Below are 25,656 nucleotides of genomic sequence, written 5' to 3'. Positions count from 1 at the left end.
GGGGAACGTCTGGGGGGGGGTCCCTGAGCACATCTGGGGGACCGGGCAACATCTGGGGGGAGCGGGGAACATCTGGGGGGTCTTGAGCACATCTGGGGGCTGGGAATATATGGGGAGGCTGGGGCACATCTGGGGGGGCTTGAGCACATCTGGGGGGGCTTGGGAACATCTGGGGGGGGTCCCCGAGCACATCTGGGGGCTGGGACACACCTGGGGGGCTCCTGCATTGCTCAGGCAGGTGATGGGGGGAGTTTCGGGGGTCGCAGGGGCCGCTCCCCCCGGGGGGTCCCGCAGTGGGGTGGGGGTGGGGGTCGGGGGGGCGGAGGAGCGGCTCCGCCCCCCCCCCCCCCCCGGCCCCGCCCGGCCCCGCCCGCCCCACCGGAGCCAGCGCGGAGCGGCGGAGCGGAGCCGGGTCCCACGGTGAGTCCGGGGGGGGGGCGGGCAGGGAACCCCCCCTCCGATCCCCCCCCACGCGGGGAACGGACTCGAGGGGGGGGCGATACCGAGGCGGGGGGCAGTGGGGAAACTGAGGCACGGAAGGGGAGCGGGGGGGGGCCCGCGCTATGGGGCGGGGGGGGGGCCTGGGGGGGGCCTATTCCGACCCCCCCATACACGGAACGGGGCCCCCCCAGCCCCGTCCGGCATTGGGGGGCGGCACCGGGAGCCCCACGGCTGCCCCACGGCGGGCGTGGGCGAAGCCCGCCCGACCATATCCTCCGCTCCCGGACCTCCGCCCCACGGCTCCCCGGACCCCCAGTATCCTGCCCCCAGCTCCCCGGACCCCCATACTGGTGCGCCTGCATCCTGCCCCTCCCCAATCCTCATCGCCCCCGAGTCGAAGTCCCAACCGAGTCCATCCCCCTCACCGTTATCCTGCATGCCCCCACGGCTCCCCTGACGGCATTACTCCCTGCCCCTATCCTGGCCCCCCAGCTCCCCACCAACCCCAGTATCCTGCCCCACAGCTCCCCGGACCCCCAGTATCCTGCCCCACGGCTCCCTGGACCCCCATTATCCTGCCCCACAGCTCCCTGGACCCCCATTATCCTGCCCCACAGCTCCCCGGACCCCCAGTATCCTGCCCCACAGCTCCCCGGACCCCCAGTATCCTGCCCCATGACTCCCCGGACCCCCAGTATCCTGCCCCACGACTCCCTGGACCCCCAGTATCCTGCCCCACAGCTCCCCAGACCCCCAGTATCCTGCCCCACGGCTCTCTAGACCCCCCGTATCCTGCCCCACGGCTCCCTGGCCCCAGTATCCTGCCCCACGGCTCCCTGGACCCCCCACGTACCTGCCCCACCGCTCCCAGACCCCCAGTTCCGCCCCGGTACCTGCCCCACGGCTCCCGGACCCCCAGTATCCTGCCCCACAGCTCCCCGCTCCCCCGGACCCAGTATCCTGCCCCACGGCTCCCTGGACCCCCATTATCCTGCCCCACAGCTCCCTGGACCCCCATTATCCTGCCCCACAGCTCCCCGGACCCCCAGTATCCTGCCCCACAGCTCCCCGGACCCCCAGTATCCTGCCCCACGACTCCCCCCCAGTATCCTGCCCCACGACTCCCTGGACCCCAGTATCCTGCCCCACAGCTCCCCGGACCCCCAGTATCCTGCCCCACGGCTCTCTAGACCCCCCGTATCCTGCCCCACGGCTCCCTGGACCCCCAGTATCCTGCCCCACGGCTCCCTGGACCCCCACTATCCTGCCCCACAGCTCCCCAGACCCCCAGTATCCTGCCCCACGGCTCTCTAGACCCCCCGTATCCTGCCCCACGGCTCCCAGACCCCCAGTATCCTGCCCCACGGCCCCCCAGACCCCCAGTAACCTGCCCCACGGCTCCCCGGACCCCCAGTATCCTGCCCCACGGCTCCTGCCCCCCCGTCTCCTCCTGTGGGGCGCCAGGTGGGACCCGCCAGCGCCGTGGGGCCCGGCCGCGCCCATCTCACCCCAAATATTTGGGCAGGTCCCCCCCCCCCCCCTTTCCCCGGGGGGACCCCGCGGCCGCCCCCGACGCGCCGCCGCTCGCCCGGGCCCGCCTGGGTGGGTGGGTGGGTGGGAAGGCGCACGGCGGTGCCCCCGGGGCCGGGGGGCAGGACCCACGGATGGGGGGGGGGGGGTCCCCGGGCAGGCACCACCGACGCGCACCATCCCCTTCGGGGGGTGGGGGTGTGCCGAGATCCCCGGGGCGCAGCTGCGGCGCGAGCCCCCCCCCTTCAGGGCGCACGCCTGCGAGCGCGCGGATGTTTTCGCAGAGGCCTTTCGGGGCGCACGCTCGCGAGCTCGCATCCACGGGGGACCCTTCGGGGTGCACGCCTGCAGGCGCACGCTCGCGCGCAGGCCAGCTGGGGCTCACGCTCGCAAGCGCGCGCGTGCGCGCTAAACCCTTTCGGGCGCACGCTTGCAAGCGCGCACACGCGCACAGACCGTTTTGGGTGCATGGCTGCAGGCGCACACACGTGCACAAAGACCCTTTTGGGCGCACGCTTGCGAGCGCGCACACGCGCACAGACCCTTTTGGGTGCACACCTGCAAGTGCACTTATGTGTGCAAACCCTTTCGGGTGCACGCTTGCAAGCACGCACATGCGTGCAAACCCATTTGGGTGCACGCTTGCAAGCGCGCACACGCGCACAGGCCCTTTCGGGTGCACGCTTGCGAGCGCGCACGTGCACACAGACCCTTTCAGGTGCACGCTTGCTGATCGCGCACGTGCACACAGACCCGTTTGGGTGCACGCTTGCAAGTGTGCACACGCGCACAGACCCTTTCGGGTGCACGCTCATGAGCGCGCACACCGTTTGGGGCGCACGCTCGCGAGTGCGCGCACGCGCGCAGACCAATTTGGGTGCACGCTCGCAAGTGCACAAATGTGTGCAAACCCTTTTGGGCGCACGCTCGCAAGCGTGCACACGTGCGCAGACCGTTTTGGGTGCACGCTTGCGAGCGCACACATGCGTGCAAACCCATTTGGGTGCACGCTTGCAAGCGCGCACACGCGCACAGGCCCTTTCGGGTGCACGCTCGCAAGTGCGCACATGCGCCCAGACCCTTTTGGGTGCACGCTCGCGAGCGTGCACGTGTGCAGACCCGTTTGGGTGCACGCTCGTGAGCGCGCACATGTGCGTAGACCCGTTTGGGTGCACACTTGCAAGTGCACATGCACGCAAACCCTTTTGGGTGCACGCTCGCAAGCACGCACACATGTACAGACCCTTTTGGGTGCACGCTTGCAAGCGTGCACATATGTGCAAACCCGTTTGGGCGCACACTGGCAAGCGTGCACACGCGCGCAGACCCTTTTGGGCGCACGCTCGCAAGTGCACACACGTGTGCAAACCCTTTTGGGTGCACGCTTGCAAGCGTGCGCATGCACACAGACCCTTTTGGGTGCACGCTCGCAAGTGCACACACGTGCACAAAGACCCTTTCGGGCGCGCGCTCGCGAGCGCGCACGCCGTTTGGGGCGCACGCTTTCGGGCGAGCGCGCCGAGGCTGACCCCCCCCCCCCCCCCCCCCCCGCCGTGTGTTCCCCCCCCCTCCCCCCCCAGCTCTCCCCGCCATGTAGCCCCCGCCGGCGGCTCCCCAGCATGGCGCCGGGGCCCTTCGCGGAGGACGCGGTCCTCGCCCTCCACTACAACTACACCGGGAAGCTGCACGCCGGGCGCTACCGGGGGGGCCTTCGCCCCGAGACCCTCCTCTTCCTCCTGGTGTGCGGCTTCATCGTGGTGGAGAACCTGGTGGTGCTGGTGACCATCTGGAGGACCAAGAAGCTCCACTCGCCCATGTTCTACCTGCTGGGCAACCTCACCCTCTCCGACCTGTTGGCCGGCGTCGCCTACACCGCCAACATCGTCCTCTCCGGCGCCAACACCTTCCGGCTGACGCCGGCGCTGTGGTTCCTGCGGGAGGGCGGGCGTCTTCCTCACCTTGGCCGCCTCGGTGCTGAGCCTGCTGGCCATCGCGGTGGAGCGGCACCTCACCATGGCGAGGGTGCGGGTGGCGCGGGGGGACAAGCGGGGTCGGATGTGGTCGCTGGTGGCGGCCAGCTGGGGGGTCTCGGCGGCGCTGGCGGCGTTGCCGGGCCTGGGGTGGAACTGCCTGGGCGACCTGCCGGCGTGCTCCACCGTCCTCCCGCTCTACTCCAAGCGCTACGTCTTCTTCTGCGTCGCCGTCTTCCTCGCCATCCTCCTCGCCATCGTCGTCCTCTACGCCCGCCTCTACCGCGCCGTCCGGCGCTCGGCCAGCCTCCGCCCGTCGCCCAAATCGCCGGCGCTGCTCAAGACGGTGACGGTGGTGGTGGGGACCTTCATCGCCTGCTGGTCGCCCCTCTTCCTCCTCCTGCTGCTGGACGCCTGGTGCTGCCCGCGGGCGTGCGCGGTGCTCTACCACGCCGACTACTTCTTGGGGTTGGCCATGGCCAACTCTTTGCTCAACCCCCTCATCTACACCGGCACCAGCCGGGAGATGTGCCGCGCCGTCCTGCGCCTGCTGCGGGGCGGGGGGTGCCGCCGCCGCCGCGGGGGGGGGACGGACGCGCGCGCCGGCCGCGGCGGCGGCACGTTGGGGGTCCCCAGTCTGGGGGGGGGAGCGGGGAGCGGGAGCCCCTCGGGGAGGTCGTCGGCCAGGCGGAGGGGGGGGACAGCGGCGGGGGGGCGGGGGACACGAGTGGGGGGGCGGGGGGGGACGGAGGGGAGGCGGGGGGGGCACAGGGGTGAGGGGGGGGGAGGCGGCGGGGGGTCCCGGCATCGTCACGTGTCCCCCCCGTGTCACCGTGTGCGTGTGCGTGTGTGTGTGTGTCCCGGCGCTGGGGGGGCTGGGGGTCCCCGTCTCCCCCCGTCCCCCTGTTCCTGTCCCCCCCCCCCCCCCCGGTTTTGTAACGAGTTTTTAATAAAAGGCCTTTTTTTGGAGAGACCCCCCCCCCGCCTTGCTCGGTCGTGTCCCCCCCCGCCGCGGACTGGGACAGTGTGGGGACGTCGGGAGGGGGCACGGAGAGGGGGGGACACCCACGGGGGACACTGGGGGGGGGGGGGCGAACCCGTGGAGGACACTGGGAGGGGGGACACACTCATGGGCGACACTGGGAGGGGGCACTGGGAGGGGAGGACACAGCCACAGGTAATACTGGGAGGGGGCACTGGGAGGGGTGGGAGGGGGGGGACACCCCCGGGTGGCACTGGGAGGGGGCACTGGGAGGGGGGGGACACAGCCACGGGGCCACTGGGAGGGATACTGGGAGGGGGACACACACCCACGGCTGGCATTGGGAGGGGGCACTGGGAGGGGGGGAAAAACCACAGGGCACACTGGGAGGAGACACTGGGAGGGGGGGACACAGCCACGGGGGACACTGGGAGGGGGCACTGGGAGGGGGGTTGACACCCGTGGAGGACACTGGGAGGGGGGGACACACTCATGGGGGGCACTGGGAGGGGGCACTGGAAGGGGGGGGACACCCACGGGTGACACTGGGAGGGGTTACTGGGAAGGGGGAGGATACTGGGAAGGGATACAGACTCACGGGGGGCACTGGGAGGGGGCACTGGGAGGGGGGTTGACACCCATGGAGGACACTGGGAGGGGGGGACGCCCACGGGTGGCACTGGGGGGGTTACTGGGAAGGGGGAGGATAGTGGGAAGGGATACAGACCCACGGGGAATACTGGGAGGGGGCACCGGGGGGGTCACGGGTGACGCCGGGACTCCCCGCAGCCGCCGCCACGGGGACGCCCCGTGCGACACACGCCCCGCCCTCCCCCTTTTCCCCGCCCCGTGACGTCACGGACGGGGCGGGGCGCGCGGGGGGGTGGGACCAGCTCCTCCCCCCGCCGAGACTCTTATTCTGGCGGGGGGGGGCGGGGCGGGGCGGCGGTGACGTCACGCGGGGGTGGGCGGGGCCGCCGCAGGGACTCTTACCGCGGCGGGGGCTCCGCGCGCTGCTTAGTCACCCCCCCCCGCCCCCCCCCTCGGCCCCCCCCCCTTTTCCCCCCCCCGCCGCCTCCCGACGACGACCGGGGCCGCGTCCATGGCCGGGTGAGACCCCCGGGACCCCCCCGAACCCCCGGGACCCCCCCGCGGGAGGGTGGGGGGTGGGGGGGGGGGGTGGGGGGGGTCTTGGGTGCTTGTAGGAGTTCTGCGCCCCCCCCCCCGGCAAAACTGGGGGGTGGGGGGCATGGGGTCTGCAAGGGGAAAGGGAGGGGGGGCTGCTGGGGATCCCCCCCCCCCCGTGTGCCTCAGTGTCCCCGGTGGGTGCCGGGAATGATTTGGGGGGGGCTGACCCCGTCCCTGAAGCCCCCCCCCCCCCACTTCCCCTTACCTCAGTTTCCCCAGTGGGTGCCCCCCCCCCCGAGACCCTCCCCCGTGCCTCAGTTTCCCCAGCATGTACTGGGGCTGATCGGGGGGGTTCCCCCCCCCCCGCCAGTTTCCCCAGCATGAGCCAGGCATGATTTTGGGGGCGGGGGGGTGTCCCCTTCCATCCAGCCCCATTACCCCCCCCCCCCCCCCCCCAGTTTCCCCAGCATGTACTGAGGCTGACTGGGGGGGGGTTTCATCTCTCCCCCTCCCCATGCCTCAGTTTCCCCAGGACGTACTGAGGCCAATCTGGGGGGGGGCTCTCTCCCTGCCTCCCCCCGTGCCTCAGTTTCCCCAGCACACACTGAGGCTGATCTGGGGGGGGGGTCTCATCTTTCCCCCCCCCCCGCGCCTCAGTTTCCCCAGCATATACTGAGGCTGACTGGGGGGGGGGGTCACCTCAGTTTCCCCAGGACATACTGGGGCTGATCTGAGGGGGGGGTCTCATCTTTCCCCCCCTCCCCACGCCTCGGTTTCCCCAGCACGTACTGGGGCTGATCTGGGGGGGGGTCTCATCTCTCCCCTTTCCCCATGCCTCAGTTTCCCCAGCATGTACTGGGGCTGATCTGGGGGGGATCTCTCCCCCCTCCCTGTGCCTCAGTTTCCCCAGGATGTACTGGGGCTGATCTGGGGGGGGTCTCATTTCTCTGCCCCCCCTGTGCCTCGGTTTCCCCAGCACACACTGAGGCTGATCGGGGGGGGGGGGTCACCTCAGTTTCCCCAGCATGTACTGGGGCTGATTGGGGGGGGTCTCACCTCTCCCCCCTCCCTGTGCCTCAGTTTCCCCAGCACGCACTGAGGCCGATCTGGGGGGGGGGGTGTCTCATCTCTCCCCCCTCCCTGTGCCTCAGTTTCCCCAGGACGTACTGAGGCTGATCTGGGGGGGGGGGGGTCTCATCTCTCCCCCTCCCTGTGCCTCAGTTTCCCCAGGACGTACTGAGGCCGATCTGGGGGGGGGTCTCCCCCCGCCTCCCCCCCGCGCCTCAGTTTCCCCAGCACGCACTGAGGCCGATCTGGGGGGGGGGGGGTGTCTCATTTCTCTGCCCCCCCGCGCCTCAGTTTCCCCAGCACGCACTGAGGCCGATCGGGGGGGGGGGGCTCTCTCCCCGCGCCTCAGTTTCCCCATGGGCTCCCACGCCCCCCCCCCCCCCTCCCTAACCCCCCCCTTCTCTCCCCCCCCCCCCCCGCAGGTTCTCATCGCCCGCCGCCCCCCCTTAGCCGCCCCCCCGCGCCGCGCCGCGGTGGGGGGGATGCCGGGGCCATGTCCTCCCCGCCGCCCCCCGAGTGCCAGGCGGAGGTGACCCCCTCGCCGGGGGGGTCGGGTTCCTTCCGCTACAGCCTGGAAGAACACCCCAAGGCCGCTTTGGCCATCATGAACCAGCTGCGGCTGTCGGGACAGCTCTGCGACGTCACGCTGCGGGTCCGGTACCGTCGCGACGTCCCGCCGGCGGATCTCCCGGCGCACAAGGTCGTCCTGGCGTCGTCCAGCCCGGTGTTCAGGGCCATGTTCACCGCGGGGCTGCGCGAGGGGGGGATGGAGGTGGTCCCCATCGAGGGGGTGCACCCGCGCGTGATGGAGCGGCTGGTGGAGTTCGCCTACACGGCGTCCATCTCGGTGGGCGAGAAGTGCGTCCTGCACGTCATGAACGGCGCCGTCATGTACCAGATCGACAGCGTCGTCCGCGCCTGCTGCCATTTCCTCGTCCAGCAGCTGCACCCCAGCAACGCCATCGGCATCGCCAACTTCGCCGAGCAGATCGGCTGCCTCGAGCTGCACCAGAAGGCCCGCGAGTACATCTACATGCACTTCGCGGAGGTGAGGGGCGGGGGGGGGACACCCACCCCCACCGGCTTCTGACGCCGTGGGGAGCGGGGAGGGAGGGGGGCACGAACCCCGAGGTCGTGGGAGGGGGAATTGGGGGGATGCCCCCTCCCCTGGCTTCATGGTGGGGGGCAAAGAGTGGGGAGGGACCCCCTCAGGGGATGGGGAGGGGGAATTGGGGGGGATGCACCCCCTCCCCTGAGGGCCGTGGGAGGGGGAACTGGGGGGAGACCCCCTCCCTGTGATGTTGGGGAGGGTGTCAGGGAGTAGTAGGGACCCCCCCCAGGGGATGGGGAGGGGGAATTGGGGGGATGCCCCCTCCCCTGGCTTCATGGGTGGGGGGCAAGGAGGGGGGAGGGACCCCCTCAGGGGATGGGGAGGGGGAATTGGGGGGAGACCCCCTCCCCTGAGGTCGTGGGAGGGGGAATTGGGGGGAGACACCCCTCCCCTGGCTTCATGGGTGGGGGGCAAGGAGTGGGGAGGGACCCCCCCAGGGGATGGGGAGGGGGAATTGGGGGGATGCACCCTCCCCTGAGGTCGTGGGAGGGGGAATCGGGGGGATGCACCCCCTCCCCTGAGGCCGTGGGAGGGGGAATTGGGATGCCCCTCCCCTGGCTTCATGGTGGGGGGCAAAGAGTGGGGAGGGACCCCCCCCGGGGGGGGAGGGGGAATTGGGGGGATGCACCCTCCCCTGAGGTCGTGGAGGGGGAATTGGGGGGATGCACCCCCTCCCCTGAGGTCGTGGGAGGGGGAACTGGGGGGAGACACCCTCCCCTGGCTTCATGGGTGGGGGGCAGGAAGTGGGGGGGAGGGACCCCCCCAGGGGATGGGGAGGGGGAATTGTGGAGACCCCTCCGCTGAGGTCGTGGGAGGGGAATTGGGGGGAGACCCCCTCCCTGAGGCCGTGGGAGGGAACTGGGGGGACACCCCCTCCCTGTGATGTTGGGGAGGGTGTCAGGGAGTAGTAGGGACCCCCCCCCCCAGGGGATGGGGAGGGGGAATTGGGGGGATGCCCCCTCCCCTGGCTTCATGGTGGGGGGCAAAGAGTGGGGAGGGACCCCCTCAGGGGATGGGGAGGGGGAATTGGGGGGAGACCCCCTCCCCTGAGGTCGTGGGAGGGGGAATTGGGGGGATGCACCCCCTCCCCTGAGGTCGTGGGAGGGGGAATTGGGGGGAGACCCCCTCCCCTGAAGTCGTGGGAGGGGGAATTGGGGGGATGCACCCCCTCCCCTGAGGTCGTGGGAGGGGGAATTGGGGGGAGACCCCCCTCCCCTGAGGCCGTGGGAGGGGGAACTGGGGGGAGACACCCTCCCCTGGCTTCATGGGTGGGGGGCAAGGAGTGGGGAGGGACCCCCCCAGGGGATGGGGAGGGGGAATTGGGGGGGACACCCCCTCCCTGTGATGTCGGGGAGGGTGTCAGGGAGTAGTAGGGACCCCCCCCAGGGGCTGGGGTCAGGGAAATGGGGGGACACCCCCCCACCATTATTTGGGGGGGGGTCAGGGAGTAGCGAGGGACCCCCCCAGGGGCTGGGGAGGGGGCTGAGAAGTGATCCCCCCCTCACTTCATTTAATATGGGCTCTCGGGGGGTGTCACAGAGCTGGGGGGCCCCCCACTCCATCAGTAGGGGTTTTTGGGGGGGGTGTCACAGAGCTGGGGGCCCCCCCACCCCATTTAACATGGGGACACTGGCCGTCGGGGGTGTCAGAGAGCTGGGGGGGGCCCCCACTCCATTAATACAGACTGTTGGGGAGTGTTTGAGAGCTTGGGGCCCCCCAACCCTATTTAATACAGGCTGTTGGGGGGGGTGTGACAGAGCTGGGGGGGCCCCCATTTAATACAGGCTGTTGGGGGGGTGTCAGAGAGCTGGGGGGTGCCCCCACTCCATTAATACAGGCTGTTGGGAGGCGTCAGAGAGCTTGGGCCCCCCCATTTAGTACAGGCTGTTGGTGTCAGAGAGCTGGGGGGCCCCCCCCTGCTATTTAATACAGGCTGTTGGGGGGGGTGTCAGCTGGGGGGGCCCCCACTCCATTAATACAGGCTGTTGTGTCTGAGAGCTTGGCCCCCCCCCCCCCCCCCCTTATTTAACGTAGGCTGTTGGTGTCAGAGAGCTTGCCCCCCCCCCCGCTATTTAATACAGGCTGCTGGGGGGGTCATAGATTTGGGGGCCCCCCCTCCATTAATACGGGCTATTGGGGGGGTGTCACGGATTGCCCCCCCCCCCCGAAGGGAAGACAGGACCGAAGCCGACCCCAAGCGGAATCGCCCGATCCCTCGCACTGGGCGCCAGCGAGGGGTTGCTGGGCTGCCCGCTCCCCCCCCCAATTTTTTTTTTTTTTTTTTTTTTCCCCCCCCCCCCCCCCCCCCAGGTATCGAAGCAGGAGGAATTCTTCAACCTCTCGCACTGCCAGCTGGTGACCCTGATCAGCCGGGACGAGCTGAACGTCCGCTGCGAGTCGGAGGTTTTCCACGCCTGCATCAACTGGGTGAAACACGACTGTCCCAACCGCCGCCTCTACGTCCAGGCTCTGCTCCGCGCCGTCCGCTGCCATTCCCTCACCCCCCACTTCCTCCAGATGCAGCTCCAGAAGTGCGAAATCCTCCGCTCCGACTCCCGGTCCAAGGATTACCTGGCGCAAATCTTTCAGGATTTGACCCTCCATAAACCCACCCAGGTCTTACCCTGCCGTACCCCCAAAGTGGGGCAGCTCATTTACACGGCCGGCGGATATTATCGTCAGTCCTTGAGTTTTTTGGAAGCTTACAACCCCCGGGACGGGTCGTGGATCCGTTTAGCCGATCTTCAGGTTCCTCGGAGCGGTCTGGGGGGTTGCGTGGTGGGGGGGGCTTTTTTAACTTAGCCGTGGGGGATCGGAATGAAATATTCCCCCGACGGAAACCGGAACTCGGCGCGCCATCGTTGTTATAACCCCATGACCGACCAGTGGTCCCCCTGCGCCCCCATGAGCGTCCCCCGCAATCGCATCGGGGTGGGGGTCATCGACGGCATGATTTACGCCGTGGGGGGGTCGCACGGATGCATCCATCATAGCAGCGTGGAGAGGTAAGGGGGCTGCGGCGGGGGGGGGGGAAAAGGGGCTGGAGGTGAATCGGGGTGATAACACAAGCACTGGGCTGCCCTTGGCGGGGGGGGGGGGCAAATCTGCCCGGGGGGGGGGGGGCGCCAAATCTGCCCCTGGGGCTGGTAACACGAGCCCTGATCTGCCCTGGGGGAGGGAGGTTTGCCCGGGGGGGGGGGGGGGGCAGATCTGCCCCTGGGGCTGATAACATGAGCCCATGTCTGCTTTGGGGGGCCAGATCTGCCCCTGGGGGGGCCCAAATCTGCCCCTGGGGCTGAGAACACACCAAACCCTGATCTGCCCCAGGGGGGCACAGATCTGCCTGGAGGGGGGCACAGAGTGTAATAACACACTGCTCTGCCCTGGGGGGGGGGCACAGATCTGCCCCAGAGCCAAAAACAGAAGTCCAGGACTGCCCCGGGTGGGGCGGTGGGGGGGCACAAATCTGCCCCGGGGCTGGCAATAAACACATTAGTTACCCCTGGGGGGGGCGCAGATAACACAAACCCAGCCCTGCGGGGGGTCCTTAGGGGTCTTATCGGGGCCTGCACCCCCCCATGGGTGCCGGGACCCCCCCCCCGTGATTCAGACCCTGCTGTGTGTCGTGTGTGTGTCGTGTGTGTCCCCCCCCCCAGGTACGAGCCGGAGAGGGACGAGTGGCAGCTGGTGGCCCCCATGCTGACGCGCCGGATCGGGGTGGGGGTGGCGGTTCTCAACCGTCTCCTTTACGCCGTGGGGGGGGTTCGACGGCAGCGCCCGCCTCAGCTCCGCCGAGTGCTACCCCCCCGGGGACGCCTGGAGAGCCATCGCCCCCATGGCCACCATCCGCAGCGGCGCCGGTGAGGCCGGGGGGCGGGGGGGGGGACACGACACGACACATACGCACGTTTTGGGGTCCGCGGGAGGGGGGATTAGGGGCATCTGACCGACTCCGGTTTCCCCCCCCCCCCCCTCGCCCCCGCAGGGGTCTGCGCCCTCAATAATTGCATTTACGCCATGGGGGGCTACGACGGGACGGACCAGCTCAACAGCACCGAGCGTTACGAGGTGGAGACGGACACCTGGACCTTCGTGGCGCCCATGCGGTACCGGCGCAGCGCCCTCGGCGTCACCGTCTACCAGGGCAAGATCTACGTCTTGGGTAGGTGTTGGGAGACCGCGGCGGGGGTGTTTCTCAGGGGTCCTGCCGTGTCCCCCCCCCCGCCGCCCCCCACCCCATCTTTGCCGTTGAAGCGGGGGCGGCGGGGGGGAGAAACCGAAACGGTTCCCTTTTCCGCAGGGGGCTACGACGGCCACACGTTCTTGGATTCGGTGGAATGTTACGACCCGGTCGCCGACGCCTGGACGGAGGTGACGCGGATGACGTCGGGACGCAGCGGGGTGGGGGTGGCCATCACCATGGAACCGTGCCGAAAACAAACCGACCGAACCGATTGTCCGTGCTAACCCCGGCGCCGCCGTGGTGGAGGGGTGGGGGGGGTCGGGGTGGGGGGGGAAAAACCGGCCGCGGCGCAGCCGCGGCGCAGCCGAGGGGGCTGCGGGTTTTTTTACCCACCCTCCTCCCTTCTCCTTTTCCCCACGGCGGCGGGTAAACGCGTGGCGAGGGGGGGGGGGGGCCGGGATGTTGGCCTGCCGCCCCTGCGCCTCACTTGGCCACAAGGACAGCTCACGGGGGGGCCGTGGCACCCCCAAATTCCCCCCTCTCCCGGTTTTGGGGAGGAGGGGGGGGGGCAGCCGGATTCGCACCCACCTTCCAGCCCGGCAGCCGATTGACTGGTTTTAATGATTTCCAAATCCCGTTGTTACATGAATAAAAGAGACTTTTGTGATTAAGTTGGGGGGGGTCAGTACCGCGGGGTCGAGGGGGGGGGCAATTGGCGTGCGCCCATCTCTCGTACGTCACCGTGCCTGTTCCCCCGCATCCGACCACGTCCGTCGGACCAGGCCTCCACAAGTAATCGCTGACGAAGCAGCGGGAATGGCGGCTGCCGTCGATGTCGATGGGCTGGGCGATGTCGGGGCCGTAGTGGGACTTTGGGGGGGGGGGAAGAACAGAGGGTTAAGGGGGGCTGGAAACAAGATGGGGGGGCTGGAAATAAGGGGGGGGTGAAGGGGGACATGGGGGGGACACTCACTGCCTTTGATCTGCGCCGGCTCGGCCTCGTAGTCCCAATCGATGCGGCTGATCTTGTAGTAGAGCTGCGTCACGTACCTGCGGGGGATGGGGGGGGGGCTCAGAGGTGTTTTGGGGTCCGTGTCCCCCCCTTTACCTGTCCTGTCACCCCCCCCCCCCCCCCACTCACGTGGTGGAGGGCACGGTGTCCTCTTCCCGCTCCGTGTCCTCCTCCAGCCGCCGGCTCTCCTCCCGCAGCTCCTCCAGCTCCCGTCGCAGGGCGGTGGGGCAGTGAAGGGAGACGACTGCGTGTCTGGGCACCCCCCCCCCCCGCAAAAAAAAGGACAATGGGAATCCCCCCCCCCCCCAAAAAGGATATCTATTGCCGGCCTGCAGGCTGGCACCGGCTTCCCGCGCCCGAACCAGCTCCTCTTCCAGGTCTTGCAGCCTCCGGAGCAATCGTTGGAGCTCGCTCTCCCTTTCCGGAGTCTTCGCCACACGTCTCTCCGGGCCGCCTGAGCTTCTGGGGACAGCAGGGTATTCGGCTTTTAACCGGAGGGGGGGTAAAAAAAAGGACACGGGGGGGGGGGGACACGACGGGACTCACCTCTGACGAGCTGGGCGGCCGTGGCCTGCGAGGCCAGCAGTTTGTCGTCCATCCGGCTCCGTTTGTCCAGGCTGCGGCGCAGGAGGTTGTCGGCCCAGTCGGAGAGCAGAACCTTCAGCAGCTCCTTGCTCACCTCCTCCAGCTCCTCCATCCGCTTGCTCAGCATGGTGGGGTGCCTGGGGGGGGGGGGGGGGGCCAACAGGCTGGCACCCCAAAATTTGTGTGTGTGGGGGGGGAAAGGTGTCACTGAGGTGAGGGGGGCAGGGGGAAGCGATGCTGAAGGAGAGGAGACGGGGCTGGGGGGGGGTAAAGGCCTTGGGTTGGGGGGGGGGAGGTGAGACTATGGGGGGGTGAGATTTTTTTGGGGGGAAGAACCCTGGGGGCGGGGGTGGGCGGCAAGTGAAACAGGGCCCCTGGGGGGGGTGACAGGGGCCACGGTTTGGGGCGGAGGGAGGCCAGAGGGGGGGTGACAGGCCCCGGGGGGGGGTGACAGGGGCCACGGTTGGGTGAGGGAGGCACACAGGGGGGTGGAAGGCCCGCAGGGGGGGTGCTGGGGGCAGCGGTCGGGGAGGAAAAGCAGACAGCCCCCCCCCCCCCCGTAACCGTGCTCTCCCGTACGCCGGATCGGGGGGGGGGGAGGTGGTGTTACCGGTGCGCGCGCGCCGCCGTTTGAAACCGGGCCGGCTCTGCGCATGCGCCGCCCCCGCCGACGCGCAGGCGCACTTGGGCTTTGGTGGAAGCCGGCGTTTGGAGGCGGCCGCTAGGGGGCGGTAGAGGAGGGGCGTGGGGAAACCTTCTGGCCGGCTCGGAGGTCTTCGGGGTGGCTCCTCTCTATGGTCGGGGTAGGTTGGGCTGTGGGACCCCCCCATGGCCTGGGCCTCGTCCTTGGGACCCCCCCGGGGCTGTGGGACCCCCCCCGCACCAGGGCCTGGGCCCTGGGTCCTTCGGGACCACCGCGGGCTGTGGGACACCCCCCTATGCCTGAGGCCCTGGGCCTCGGGACCCCCACCCCCCCAAAGGCCTGGTCTGTGGGACCCCCCCAGGGGCCATGAGACCCCCCCCCGCGGCCTCATTCTGGTCCCTGGGACCCCCCCGGGGCTGTGGGACCCCCCCCAGGGCCTGGGCCTGGGCCTCGGGACCCCCCCCCCCCCCCACCTAGGCAGTGGGACCCCCCCAGGGGCCATGAGGCCCCCCCAGGGGCCTATTCTGGATTCCCTGGGACCCCCCCCGGGGCTGTGGGACCCCCCCCGCAGGGCCTGGTCCTGGTCCTTGGGACACCCCCCCCCCCCAGAGCAGTGGGACCCCCCCAGGGGCCCATGAGACCCCCCCCCTGGGCTCCCGGCCTCATTACTGTCCCTGGGACCCCCCCCGCGGGCTGTGGGGACCCCCCTCCCGCAGGCTGGTCCTGGTCCTGTGGACACCCGTCCCCCCCCCCCCCCCCCAGGCCTGTCTGTAGGACCCCCCCCCCCAGGGGCCATGAGACACCCCCCCCCGGGGCCTCATTCTGGTCCCTGGGACCCCCCTGGGGCATGCCTTCCCCCCCCGTGGTGGGTAGGACCCCCCCGAGCTCCCCTCTGCCCCCCCCGCCCCTCGCCCCCCCCCCCAACCCACCCTGACCCATTCAGCAGGCTCTGTGCCCCCCCCAGACCCCCCCCAGCACAGACCCCCCCACACTCGGTCCCTTCTCCTCTTTATTCGAGCTGATGGCGGAGGAAGGAGAAGGGGGGTGGACGGGGGGGGGGGGGAGAGAAACCCCCAGGGGATGGGGAAGGGGGGGGGGGGGGGGGGGCTGGCGAGCTGGGGGGGGGGATGTCTCCCCCAGGGCCCCCCCCCGGGGGTCCCCGGCCACGCTATTCACAGTATGTACAGACCCGCCACCGCGTACAAAAATAAAAGCTCTGCACGCCCCCCCCCCCCCCCCGCCGAGACCCCCCATCCCGCCGCTACAAGGCCACGTCGTGGGGGGGGGGGGGGGCACAGGCCAGGCCTGACCCCCCCCTACCCCCCCCAACCCCCCAAATTCTTTTTGGGAGTATATCCCCCACAACCCCCCAAACACCCCCCCCAGCACCATTGCACATACCCCCCCCCCCCGGCCGTGCCCCCCCCCCCAAATAAGGGAACGCCCAGCCCCATGCTTTGTCAGTACAGTGTCAGAATGGGTACCCCCCAAAAAAGCTGTTTGGGGGTCTGCCCCCCCCGACTCTCCCACCCACCCCCCCTTCAAAGAGGAATTTGGGGGGGGGCACCTTGTTATTGCTTCACCTCTATTGGGGATTTGGGGGGGGGGGGGGAGACGCCCCCCCCCATTATGGCCTGGACCCTCACCCTGCACAGACAGACCCCAGCAGGTTTGGGGGGGTCCATGAGAGCCCCCCCCCAATCGAGAGGGCTCCACCCCCCCCCCCAGGAGGGCTGGGGGCAATTTGGGGGGGGGGGGCCAACCCCAGGAGGATCCCTGTGCAAAAAGGGGGAGCGAACGGAAGACTTTGGGGGGGGGGAGGATGCACCCCAAAATTAGGGGGTGGCCCCCCCCATATCCTTCCCACTCAGGCTTCATTTCCCCCCCCCCAGCCCCCAAATTGCCCCCCCCCGGGGTCCATCCTCCCTCTGGATAAATGGCTTTTGGGGGACAGACCTGGGGGGGGTCCCTGCCGGCCCCCCCCGAGCCCCCGAGTTTATTTGGGGGGGGGGGCATCTGTCCGTTTTTCCCTTTTTCCTCCCCTGGGGGGGGGGGGGGGGGCATTTTATCTCTTTTTTTGTCTTTTCAAGTTTTTTAAAAAATACAATAAAAATTCCCTCTTCCCTCCCCCCTGCCCCCCCCCAAATAAACCCCATCAAATTAAAATCGACTTTAAAATAAAATTAAAATAAAATTAAAATAAAATAAATCTGAGTTCTGCTCCGGGAGGGGGGGGGGGGGTGTCCTGTACCTCCCCCCCCTCCCCAAATAATCTACAAGGAGGGGGGGGTTGGTTCACCACTCCCCGACAGCGTATCCCCCCCCCGAGTCCATTCCGCTCTTCCTCCTCCTCCTCCTCCTCCTCGGGGGGTCTCCGGCCTCCCGGGGGCTGCTCCGGGGGGGTAACGTAGGGTTGATGAACGAGCCGGGGGGCGTTACAGGACGAGGGGGGGGGATAAACGCCGGGTTCCTGCCCTTCCTCATCCTCTTCCAAGGTCAGGTCGAACTGGAACCGGTGCTGGGGGGGGGGGGGAGGGGAGGGGGGGAGGGGGAGGTTGGGGGGGGAACGCGGGTCTGGGATGTGGTACCAGTCCCGGTTCTCCTCCAGCGTCTCCAGGATCTCCTGCGCGTCCGGGTGCACCAGGTCGGCCCACGTCTCCCACAGCGGGTGCACGATGTAGTCGATGAAGCCCACCTTGGGGGGGGGGACACACAGGGGTGACGATGGGGGACAGCCCCCCCACGCCCTCCCGGGGGGGGTCACTGGGGATGGGCACCGAGGGTCCCCGTCCCCATGGGACACCCAGTGTGGACAGGGGTGGCCCACGAGGGTCCCACCATCCCACATAGACAAACCCAGTTGGGGACACTGGGGTGGCACCGAGGGTCCCCATCCCCATCATAGGACAACCCCGCCTGTGTAACAACCGGGTGGCAAACCCGGTGGTCACGGCCTGTCCCCCCAGGAGTGCCCAGTGGTGGGGACACTGGGGTGGCACCGAGGGTCCCCGTCCCCATCTGGTACCCAAGGATGCTGCGCAGGGACATTGGGGTGGCACCGAGGGTCCCCATCCCCATAGGACACCCAGCTGGTTGGACAAACCGGGGTGGCAACCGAGGTCCACGCTCCCCATGGACACCCAGTTTTGGGACACAGGGGGTGTTTGCACCGCGGGTTCCCCTCCATGGGACGCCCAGCTGGGGACATGGTGTTGTCGCCGAGGGTCCCCGTCCCCACACGCCGCCTCAACCTGGAGCCGACCACGACCCAGGACCACCCGGTGGTGACCCCGCGGGGTGTCATCGTCCCCATTCCGCCCCCCCGCCCCGTACCTGGGACTTCTCGACGGAGGCGGTGTGCTTGTCACACATGGGGCTGATCTCCATCCCCCGCTCCCGCTCCCTGTCTCCCTGCCGGAAAAACTCCTCCATGATCCGCTCCGTCCACTGCCGGTACAATGCCAGCGGCTTCGTCGGGTTGCTCAGATCCGCGCAGTGCACCATGTTCCTCAGGACCTGCCGAAATCCCGCGGGGGGTCAGATCGGCGCCCCCCCCCCCCCCCGCCCCGCCGGCGCCGTGTCCCCCCCCCCAGACCTGGATGCGATCCGTGTAGTTGTCCAGCAGCAGCACCCCGGAACTCGTCACCTTCTTGGTCTCCACCATCGTCTTGAGGTCGGCCAAGAGGCTCATGTGCTTCGACATGTCGGTGGCCAGGACCTGACGAATTCAGGGACGAGGGATGTGGCCCGTGTCCCCCCTCCGAGAGGTGGGGGGTTTTTTTTTTTTTTTTTTTGGGAAGGGGGGGTCTTACCATGTCGATGACCATCTTGCGGAGGGTCTGGCGCTGGCGCTTGCTGAGGTTCTGGAAGATGTCGCAGTTCTCCTCCTGCAGCAGCTTGAAGCCGACGGCCAAGTGATGGTTCTCCAGCACCGACTCGTCGTTGTACATCAGCGCCAGCTCCGAGTCTGGGGGACGGGGACACGGGGGACGGGGACGCGGTGAGGGACCCCCACCCGCCCACCGCGCACGGCACGGCTCGGCACGGCTCGGCTGCGGGTGGGAGAGACGATCTGCGTGGGCAGGACGGCGTGCAAGACGACGGGCACGTGCAAGACGACAGGCACGTGCAAGACAACAGGCGTGTGCAAGACAACAGGCCTGTGCAAGACGACAGGCGTGTGCAAGACGACGGGCACGTGCAAGACAACAGGCACGTGCAAGACGACAGGCGTGTGCAAGACGACAGGTGTGTGCAAGACAACAGGCCTGTGCAAGACGACAGGCGTGTGCAAGACGACGGGCACGTGCAAGACAACAGGCACGTGCAAGACGACAGGCGTGTGCAAGACGACGGGCACGTGCAAGACAACAGGCACGTGCAAGACGACAGGCATGTGCAAGACGACAGGCACGTGCAAGACAATGGGCACGTGCAAGACGACAGGCATGTGCAAGATGGCGTACATGCAAGATGGTGTGCACACGAGATGGTGTGCGTGCAAGACAACCGGCACGTGCAAGACAACGGGCACGTGCAAGACTGTGCGTGTGCAGGATGATGTGTGCATGCAAGACAGCGTGCCTGCGCGAGATGAGATGCGTGCGCAAAACGGTGCATGTGTGCGAGGTGTGCGTGCAAGACAGTGGGCATATGCAAGGCTGCGTGTGCAAGATGATGTCTGCGTGATGGTGCGCGCGTGCAAGGTGACGTGTGGATTGCACGGGACAGGGGCCCATATATGACTAGATGGTTGCAGTGGCAAGAGAGTCTGCATGCAAAGACAGCGTGCATGTGCGAGATGACGTGCGTGTGCAAGATGACGGGCATAGGCGAGGCAGTGTGTGTGTGCAAGATGACGTGTGGGCAAGACGATGGGGCTTATGCACGATGGTGCATGTGTGCAAGAGGACACGCCTGTGCAAGATGATGGACAGATGCAAGACGACACACATGTGCAAGATGACACGCGTGTGCAAGACGTTGCACGCGTGCGAGTCGGCGCGCACGTGCAGGACGGGACATGCTTGCAAGGCAGCTCACGCACACGAGACGGCACGCGTGTGCGAGACGGCACGCGTGTGCGAGGCCCGCCCCTGCCCCGGGGGTGTCCCGGGGCCGCCCCCCCCGCCCCAGTCGCCGCACTCACTGGTGTTGATGAGGAAACTGGTTGGAGACGCCGGGGTGGTCGACGTCGTGGATGGCGGCGGCGAAGAGGGCTGCCAGGATCTCCAGGTCGGTGAACACCGCCTGCGGCACCGGGCGCCCTCAGCACCCGCCCCGGCACCCCAAAATCCCACCCCACCCCCCCCCCCCCCGGCTCCCGGCTGGGGGACCCCAAAACCTGGGGACCCACAGATCTCGGGAGTGCGGCGTTCAGGGGTCCCAGCACCCAGAGATCCTGAGCGCTGGGGACCCCGGTGTCTGTCCGGGGACCCCCCCGACACCTCAGCATCCCAGCACCCCACTAGTTTAGGATCCCGGCACCTGGGGACCCCGATATTTCAGGACCCCGACATCTGGAGACCCCGGTGTCTGGGGACCCCGGCATTCAGGGACCCCGGCGTCTGGGGACCCCGGCATTTCAGGAGCCCAGTATCTGGGGATGCCAGAATCTTGGGACCATGGAATTTGGGGACCCCAACATCTTGGGACCCCAATATCTGGGGATCCTGGCATCTGGGGACCCCAGGATCTCAGAAGCCAAATTATCTGGGGACCCTCACATATGGGGACCCCGGCATCTTGGGACCATGGCATTTGGGGACCCCAACGTCTGGGGACCATGGAATTTGGGGAGCCCGGCATCTCAAGAGCCCCATATCTGGGGACCCTAACATCTGGGGACCCTGGCATTTGGGGACCCCATCACCTGGTGTCCCCAGCATCTCAAGACCCCCCCCCCCCCCCCAGATCCACCCCCTCAACCACCCCAGCCCCTCCACCCCCCCCCCCCCAAACCAAACCCCCATCACCCAACCCCTCCATCCACCATGGGGATGGTCCCACCACCCCACCATGGGTCTCACCACCCCGCCATGGGTTCCAACAGACCCACGATGGGTCCCACCACCTCACCATGGGTCCCACCACCCCACTATGGGTCCCACCACCCCACTATGGGTCTCACCACCCCACGATGGGTCCCACCACCCCACCATGGCTCCCACCACCCCACTATGGGTCTCACCACCCCACCATGGGTCCCACCACCCTGCCATGGCTCCCACCACCCCACTATGGGTCCCACCACCCCACTATGGGTCCCACCACCCCATGATGGGTCCCACCACCCCACGATGGGTCTCACCACCCCACTATGGGTCCCACCACCCTGCCATGGCTCCCACCACCCTGTGACGGGGTCCCACCACCCCACGACGGGTCCCCCCCCACCCCGCGACGGGTCGGGGGCTCACGTCGAGGGCGGGGGTGGCCAGCAGGACGTGGGTGGACTGCATGACGTCGGCGGCGTGCAGGCTGTTGTGGTAGGCGACGTCGGCGTGGTAGTGGTCCTCCAAGGTCAAGGTGTAGGTCAGCAACGTCTCCACCGGGATCTTGAAGGTCTTCACCAGCTCCCGCTCCTGCGCCGGGGACCGGAGTTGGGGGGGGGCGACGGTCAGCCCCCCACCCTCAGAGGACCCAGGTGTTGGGGAGGGGGGTTTGGGGAGGGAATTGGGGGGGGTCCATACCTGGAATATCGTGTACATGATGCAGCTGAGCGAGCGGTTGTTGGAGTATTCGGAGACGCGGAAGATGTTCAAGCCCCACTTGTTGAGGCTGTCGAGCTCCTGGGGGGGGGGGCAGGGGGGCGGTGGGTACGGCACAGACCCCCCACCTTGTTCCCAATCCCCCCCCCCCCCGCCCCATCACGCCGGCGAACCCCGTCACCTTGCCCAGCAGGTCCTCGCGGTCGGTCTTGACGCCGAAGCGGGGGACGCTGGAGCCGCCGGGGCCGGAGCCGGGGGGCAACTTCTTCACCCCGCTGATCTGCCCCATGGGGGGGGGCTGCCGCCGCTTCTTCTCCCGCTCCTTGGGGCCGGGGGCCGGGATCTCCACCTCGTGCTGCTTGTCTGGGGGGGGGGGGGGGGGGGGGGGGGGGCCGGTCACGGGCAACGCCATGCCTGGGAGCCCCCCCCCCCACCCAGCCCTGGCGTGCGAGGGAGCGTGGACGGGGGGGGGCGGTGTGCGAGGGATGGTGTGGGAGGGGGGGTGCGTGTGAGGGAGGGTGTGCGTGTGCAAGGGATGCGTGCAAGGGATACGCATGCATGGGGGGGGTGTGTAAGGGATGTGCCTGTGCAGGGGATGCACGTGTAAGGGATGCGTGCGAAGGATGCACGCGCGTGGGATGCGTGTGCGAAGGACGTGTGTGCAAGGGATGCGTGCAAAGGATACACGTGCGTGGGATGCGTGCGTGCAAAGGATAGACGTGCAAGGGAGCACGCGCGAGCATGCACGTGCATGGGATGCACGTGTAGGGGACACACGTGAACAGATGGATGCTTAAGGGATGTGCAAGGGATGCTCGTGCAAGGGATGCTTGTGCAAGCAAAGGATACAGGTGCATGGGATGCGTGTGCAAGGGATGCTCGTGCGAGGGAGCACGCGTGAGCAGGACGTGCACCGGCTGCACGTTTAAGGGATGCACGTGCGAGGAAGCGTGCACGAGCGTGCACAGGGCTGTGTGTGCCAGGGCCCTGCAGGCTGCCGGGGGGGTCGTCATCCCGGGCTCCCGGCTACGGGGGTCCCTGGGGGTCCTGGGGGGGGTTCTGGGGGTCCCTGGGGGGCTGGCGAGGGTCCCTGGGGTCCTGGGGGTCCCTGGTGGGCTGGTGGGGGTCCTGGGAGTCCCAGAGGGTCCCTGGGGGGGTGGCGGAGGCCCCTGGGGGTTCTGGGGGTCCGGCAGGGGTCCCGGGGGGGCGGGGGGCTCACCGAGGAAGGTGCTGGAGATGTACTCGGAGACCTGGTTGCCGGAGCGGCTCATCTCGGAGAGGTGGGTCAGCTCCCGGTTCAGCATCCTCTTGAACTGGGGGGGGGCACGGGGATGGGGGGTGAGAGACGGACCCCACATCGCCCCCCCCGGCCTCCGGGACCCCCCCCCCGGCCCTCCTCCCCAGCCTTGGGTGCCCCCCCGCCCTCCCCAGGCTTTGGGCTGTGACCCCTGGAGAGGGATGGACACCCCAGGCGGGGGGGGGGGGTCCCAGGCTGGAGAGGCCACCCCCGTCCCGTCGGCCCCAGGGGACCGGGATGGGGACGGGGACGGGGACGGGGATGGGGACGGGGTGAAGATGGACAAGAGTGGGATGAGGAAGGGGACAGGGAGAGGGTTGGGATGGGGACGGGGATGGGATGGGGACAAGGATGGGGACAAGGATGGGGATGAGGAAGGGGACAGGGACAGGGTTGGGATGGGGACCGGGATGGGATGGGGACAAGGATGGGGACAAGGGTGAAGATGGACAAGAAGTGGATGAGGAAGGGGACAGGGACAAGGGCATGGGATGGGGACCGGGATGGGGACGGGGACAAGAGTGGGATGAGGAAGGGGACAGGGACAGGGATGGGATGGGGATGGGGACAAGGATGGAGACGGGGTGAAGATGGGCAAGAAGGGGATGAGGAAGGGGACAGGGATGGGATGGGGACAAGGATGGGGACAAGGATGGAGATGGGGATGGGGACAGGGGTGAAGATGGACAAGAAGGGGAGGAAAAAGGGGATAGGGACAGGGACAAGGGCATCGGATGGGGACAGGGATGGGGACAAGCACAAAGATTGACAAGAAGGGGATGAAGAAGGGGACGGGGACAGGGACGGGATGGGGACGGGGACGGGATGGGGATAGGGATGGGGATGGGATAGTGATGGGGACAGGGATGGGGACAAGGACGAAGATTGACAAGAAGGGGATGAAGAAGGGGACAGGGATGGGATGGGGACGGGGATGGGATGGGGATAGGGATGGGGATGGGATAGTGATGGGGACAGGGATGGGGACAAGGATGGGGATGGTGACGGGGACAGGACAGGGATGGGGACAAGGGCGAAGATGGACAAGAAAGGGAGGAAGAAGGGGACAGGGACAGGAACAAGGGCGTCGGATGGGGACAGGGATAGGGACAGGGACAGGGATAGGGACAGGGATGGGGACAGGGACAGGGATGGGGACAGGGACAGGGATGGGGACAGTTCCAGCCCAGCTTCACCCCAGGGAACCCCAGAGGCCCCACACAGGCCCCCTGCCACCGCGGCGCTGGGGGGGGGGACACACTGGGAGCCGCCAGCGCTTCCAGCCGCTGTCCCAGCCCCGAGGACCCTCCCCAGCCGGGGGCACCCAGGGGGGTCGTGTCCCCCCCCGGGGGGTGCTGTGGCAGCGAGGGGGGGCTGCCCCGTGCCCCCCGAGTCCTCGCTGTCCTTGAGCGGGGCCCGGATGCTGCCCCCCCCCCCCCGCGGTGACTCATCCCTCGGCAGCGGCTGCGGGGCCGGGGGGGGGGCCCCGGGGGGGGGCACAGGGCCTTCACCACCACCGCCCCCCCCCCCCGCCCTGGGCACCCCCAGGCTGAGCGGGGCTGGGGGTCCCCACCTGTGTCGTGTGCCCCCCCCCTGCCCCCGGGGACCCCAGACTCCGGGCTCCCCCACCCTGGGGACCCCCCCAGCGCTCGGGGAGGTGGGGACCCAAGTGTCTGAGCTGCCTCCCCCCCCCCCCCAAAACCCCCAGACCCCATTGCCCCCCCCCGGGGGGGTGTGTGTGTGTGCCGACCCCGCCCCTCCCTCTGTCCCGAGGGGGGGGGGGGGGGGCCTGCTCCTTCCCCCCCAATTACCCCCAGGCCCCCCCCCAATTGCCCCCAACATTGAGGGTGGGGGGCGTGAAGAGCATCACCCGCATCCCTCCCCATCAGCCAATCAGGACCCTCCGCCTAATCTCCATGGCAACCGCAATCTCCATAGCAACCGCCCCATCCCGGTCCTTGCTGGGGGGGGTTTAACCCCTGCTGTGCCACGCAGTGGGGGGGGTATCCTCCAGCCCCCCCCCCCCAGGGGACCACCCTCAACTTGCTGCCCCGTGTCATGAGTTTGCCGGGTCTCTGCGTGATGGCGCAGCCCCCCCCCGCCCCAAGCCACAAATTTGGGGGGGGGGGGGGCTGTCCGTCCCCTCCTAATGCAGACCCCCCCCCCCCCGCCCACGACGGAGCCATGCGCACCCAAATAGACCCCCCTGCACCCCCCCGAGCTGGGGGGGGACGGACCATGCAGGGAAGGGAAAGGGGGGGGGGGGGCTACACCCCGAGGGCTGACTCAAGGAGTCCCACCATGACATTGGGGGGGGGGGGGGAAGAAGGTCAAACGTGCCCCCTCCCCCTTCCCGGTGCCCCCCCCCCCCCTTACCTGATCCCACCAGCCCACCAGCCAGGGCTTGGCGCAGGTCTCGCAGAAAAAATCCACCAAGGGCATTTTCCGGCCGCGGGGGGGTCGGCCGGGGGCACTGGGCCCCCCCCCGCCGCCCCGAAGGAACCGGGGGGTCCCTGCTTACCGGGGGAGGGGGGGGCTGCCCCCCCCTCCCCGAGCACCCCTTACCCGCAGCCTCTTAAGGCCCGGGGGAGGCTGTGGGGCGCGGGGGGGGCCCTTGGCATGGTGGGACCCGGGGGGGGGGGGGGGAAAGCAGGCCCCCCCCCGGGTTGGGAGGGCACCCGCCAGCCCACCCACCCCCCCCCCCGGCGCTGCGCCTGGCCGGGGGGGTCCCTCACATCTGCCCCCCCCCCCCCCCCTAAGCGGATCACACCAGAGGCCTGAAGGAAGACCAGCACCCGTCCCGGTCCTAGCAGACCCGCCCCCCCGGGAGGTGGGGGGCGTCAGTCGCGGTAGCACCGGCACAATGCAGGTGGCGGGGGTGGGGCCGGGGTGGGGGCGGCACCCCGGGCAGCGACCGAGTGGGGGGGGTGGGAAGGATGGGGAGGGGGCGGAGGGATGGAAGGGCTGGGGGGGGGGGCTGGGGGGCGTCCTGGGGT

At 68.7% G+C, this 25,656-nt stretch overlaps 4 protein-coding genes across 4 annotated transcripts; 2 read left to right on the top strand and 2 right to left on the bottom strand.

Moving 5' to 3' along the window:
* Positions 1-367: 367 nt before the first annotated feature.
* S1PR5 (sphingosine-1-phosphate receptor 5) lies at positions 368-6,593 on the top strand. The gene is given in 4 exon segments (XM_041121957.1): positions 368-420; positions 3,552-3,914; positions 3,916-4,562; positions 6,575-6,593. Coding segments are annotated over 3 exon segments (990 nt in total). The 5' UTR covers positions 368-420; positions 3,552-3,590.
* KEAP1 (kelch like ECH associated protein 1) lies at positions 5,921-13,084 on the top strand. The gene is given in 7 exon segments (XM_030006959.1): positions 5,921-6,033; positions 7,542-8,167; positions 10,541-11,235; positions 11,887-11,986; positions 11,988-12,090; positions 12,216-12,392; positions 12,531-13,084. Coding segments are annotated over 6 exon segments (1,797 nt in total). The 5' UTR covers positions 5,921-6,033; positions 7,542-7,612; the 3' UTR covers positions 12,698-13,084.
* SPC24 (SPC24 component of NDC80 kinetochore complex) lies at positions 12,799-14,137 on the bottom strand. The gene is made up of 6 exons (XM_030006953.1): positions 13,972-14,137; positions 13,744-13,909; positions 13,555-13,647; positions 13,370-13,463; positions 13,103-13,283; positions 12,799-12,899 (listed from the first exon to the last, which is right to left on the bottom strand). Exons 1-6 carry the CDS (start codon positions 14,135-14,137, stop codon positions 12,799-12,801), a joined length of 801 nt encoding a protein of 266 aa, XP_029862813.1.
* A 1,982-nt stretch (positions 14,138-16,119) lies between these two features.
* On the bottom strand, positions 16,120-25,423 carry LOC115338390 (cAMP-specific 3',5'-cyclic phosphodiesterase 4A). Its single transcript, XM_030006960.2, is given in 11 exon segments — positions 16,120-17,348; positions 17,987-18,169; positions 18,249-18,371; positions 18,466-18,620; positions 19,803-19,818; positions 19,820-19,903; positions 21,073-21,237; positions 21,346-21,444; positions 21,545-21,726; positions 22,583-22,676; positions 25,037-25,423. Coding segments are annotated over 11 exon segments (1,668 nt in total). The 5' UTR covers positions 25,103-25,423; the 3' UTR covers positions 16,120-16,847.
* Between the last annotated feature and the right edge of the window lie 233 nt (positions 25,424-25,656).

Source organism: Aquila chrysaetos, unplaced genomic scaffold (genome assembly GCF_900496995.4).
Source record: "Aquila chrysaetos chrysaetos unplaced genomic scaffold, bAquChr1.4, whole genome shotgun sequence".
In the NCBI taxonomy this organism is placed as follows: domain Eukaryota; kingdom Metazoa; phylum Chordata; class Aves; order Accipitriformes; family Accipitridae; genus Aquila; species Aquila chrysaetos.
The sequence above is the reverse complement of the archived record's forward strand: the minus strand, read 5'-3'. Positions and strand labels throughout refer to the sequence as shown.

Bases quoted from the DNA above. Each gene is read 5' to 3' on its own strand.
- SPC24 (XM_030006953.1), bottom strand. From the start codon at position 14,137: ATGCTGAGCAAGCGGATGGAGGAGCTGGAGGAGGTGAGCAAGGAGCTG. The intron at 13,648-13,743 runs ATATCCTTTTTG...TCACTGCCCCAC, and splicing joins AGCCTGCAGGCCGGCAATAG to CGCCCTGCGACGGGAGCTGG. The intron at 13,464-13,554 runs GTGAGTGGGGGG...CATCCCCCGCAG, and splicing joins GACACCGTGCCCTCCACCAC to GTACGTGACGCAGCTCTACT.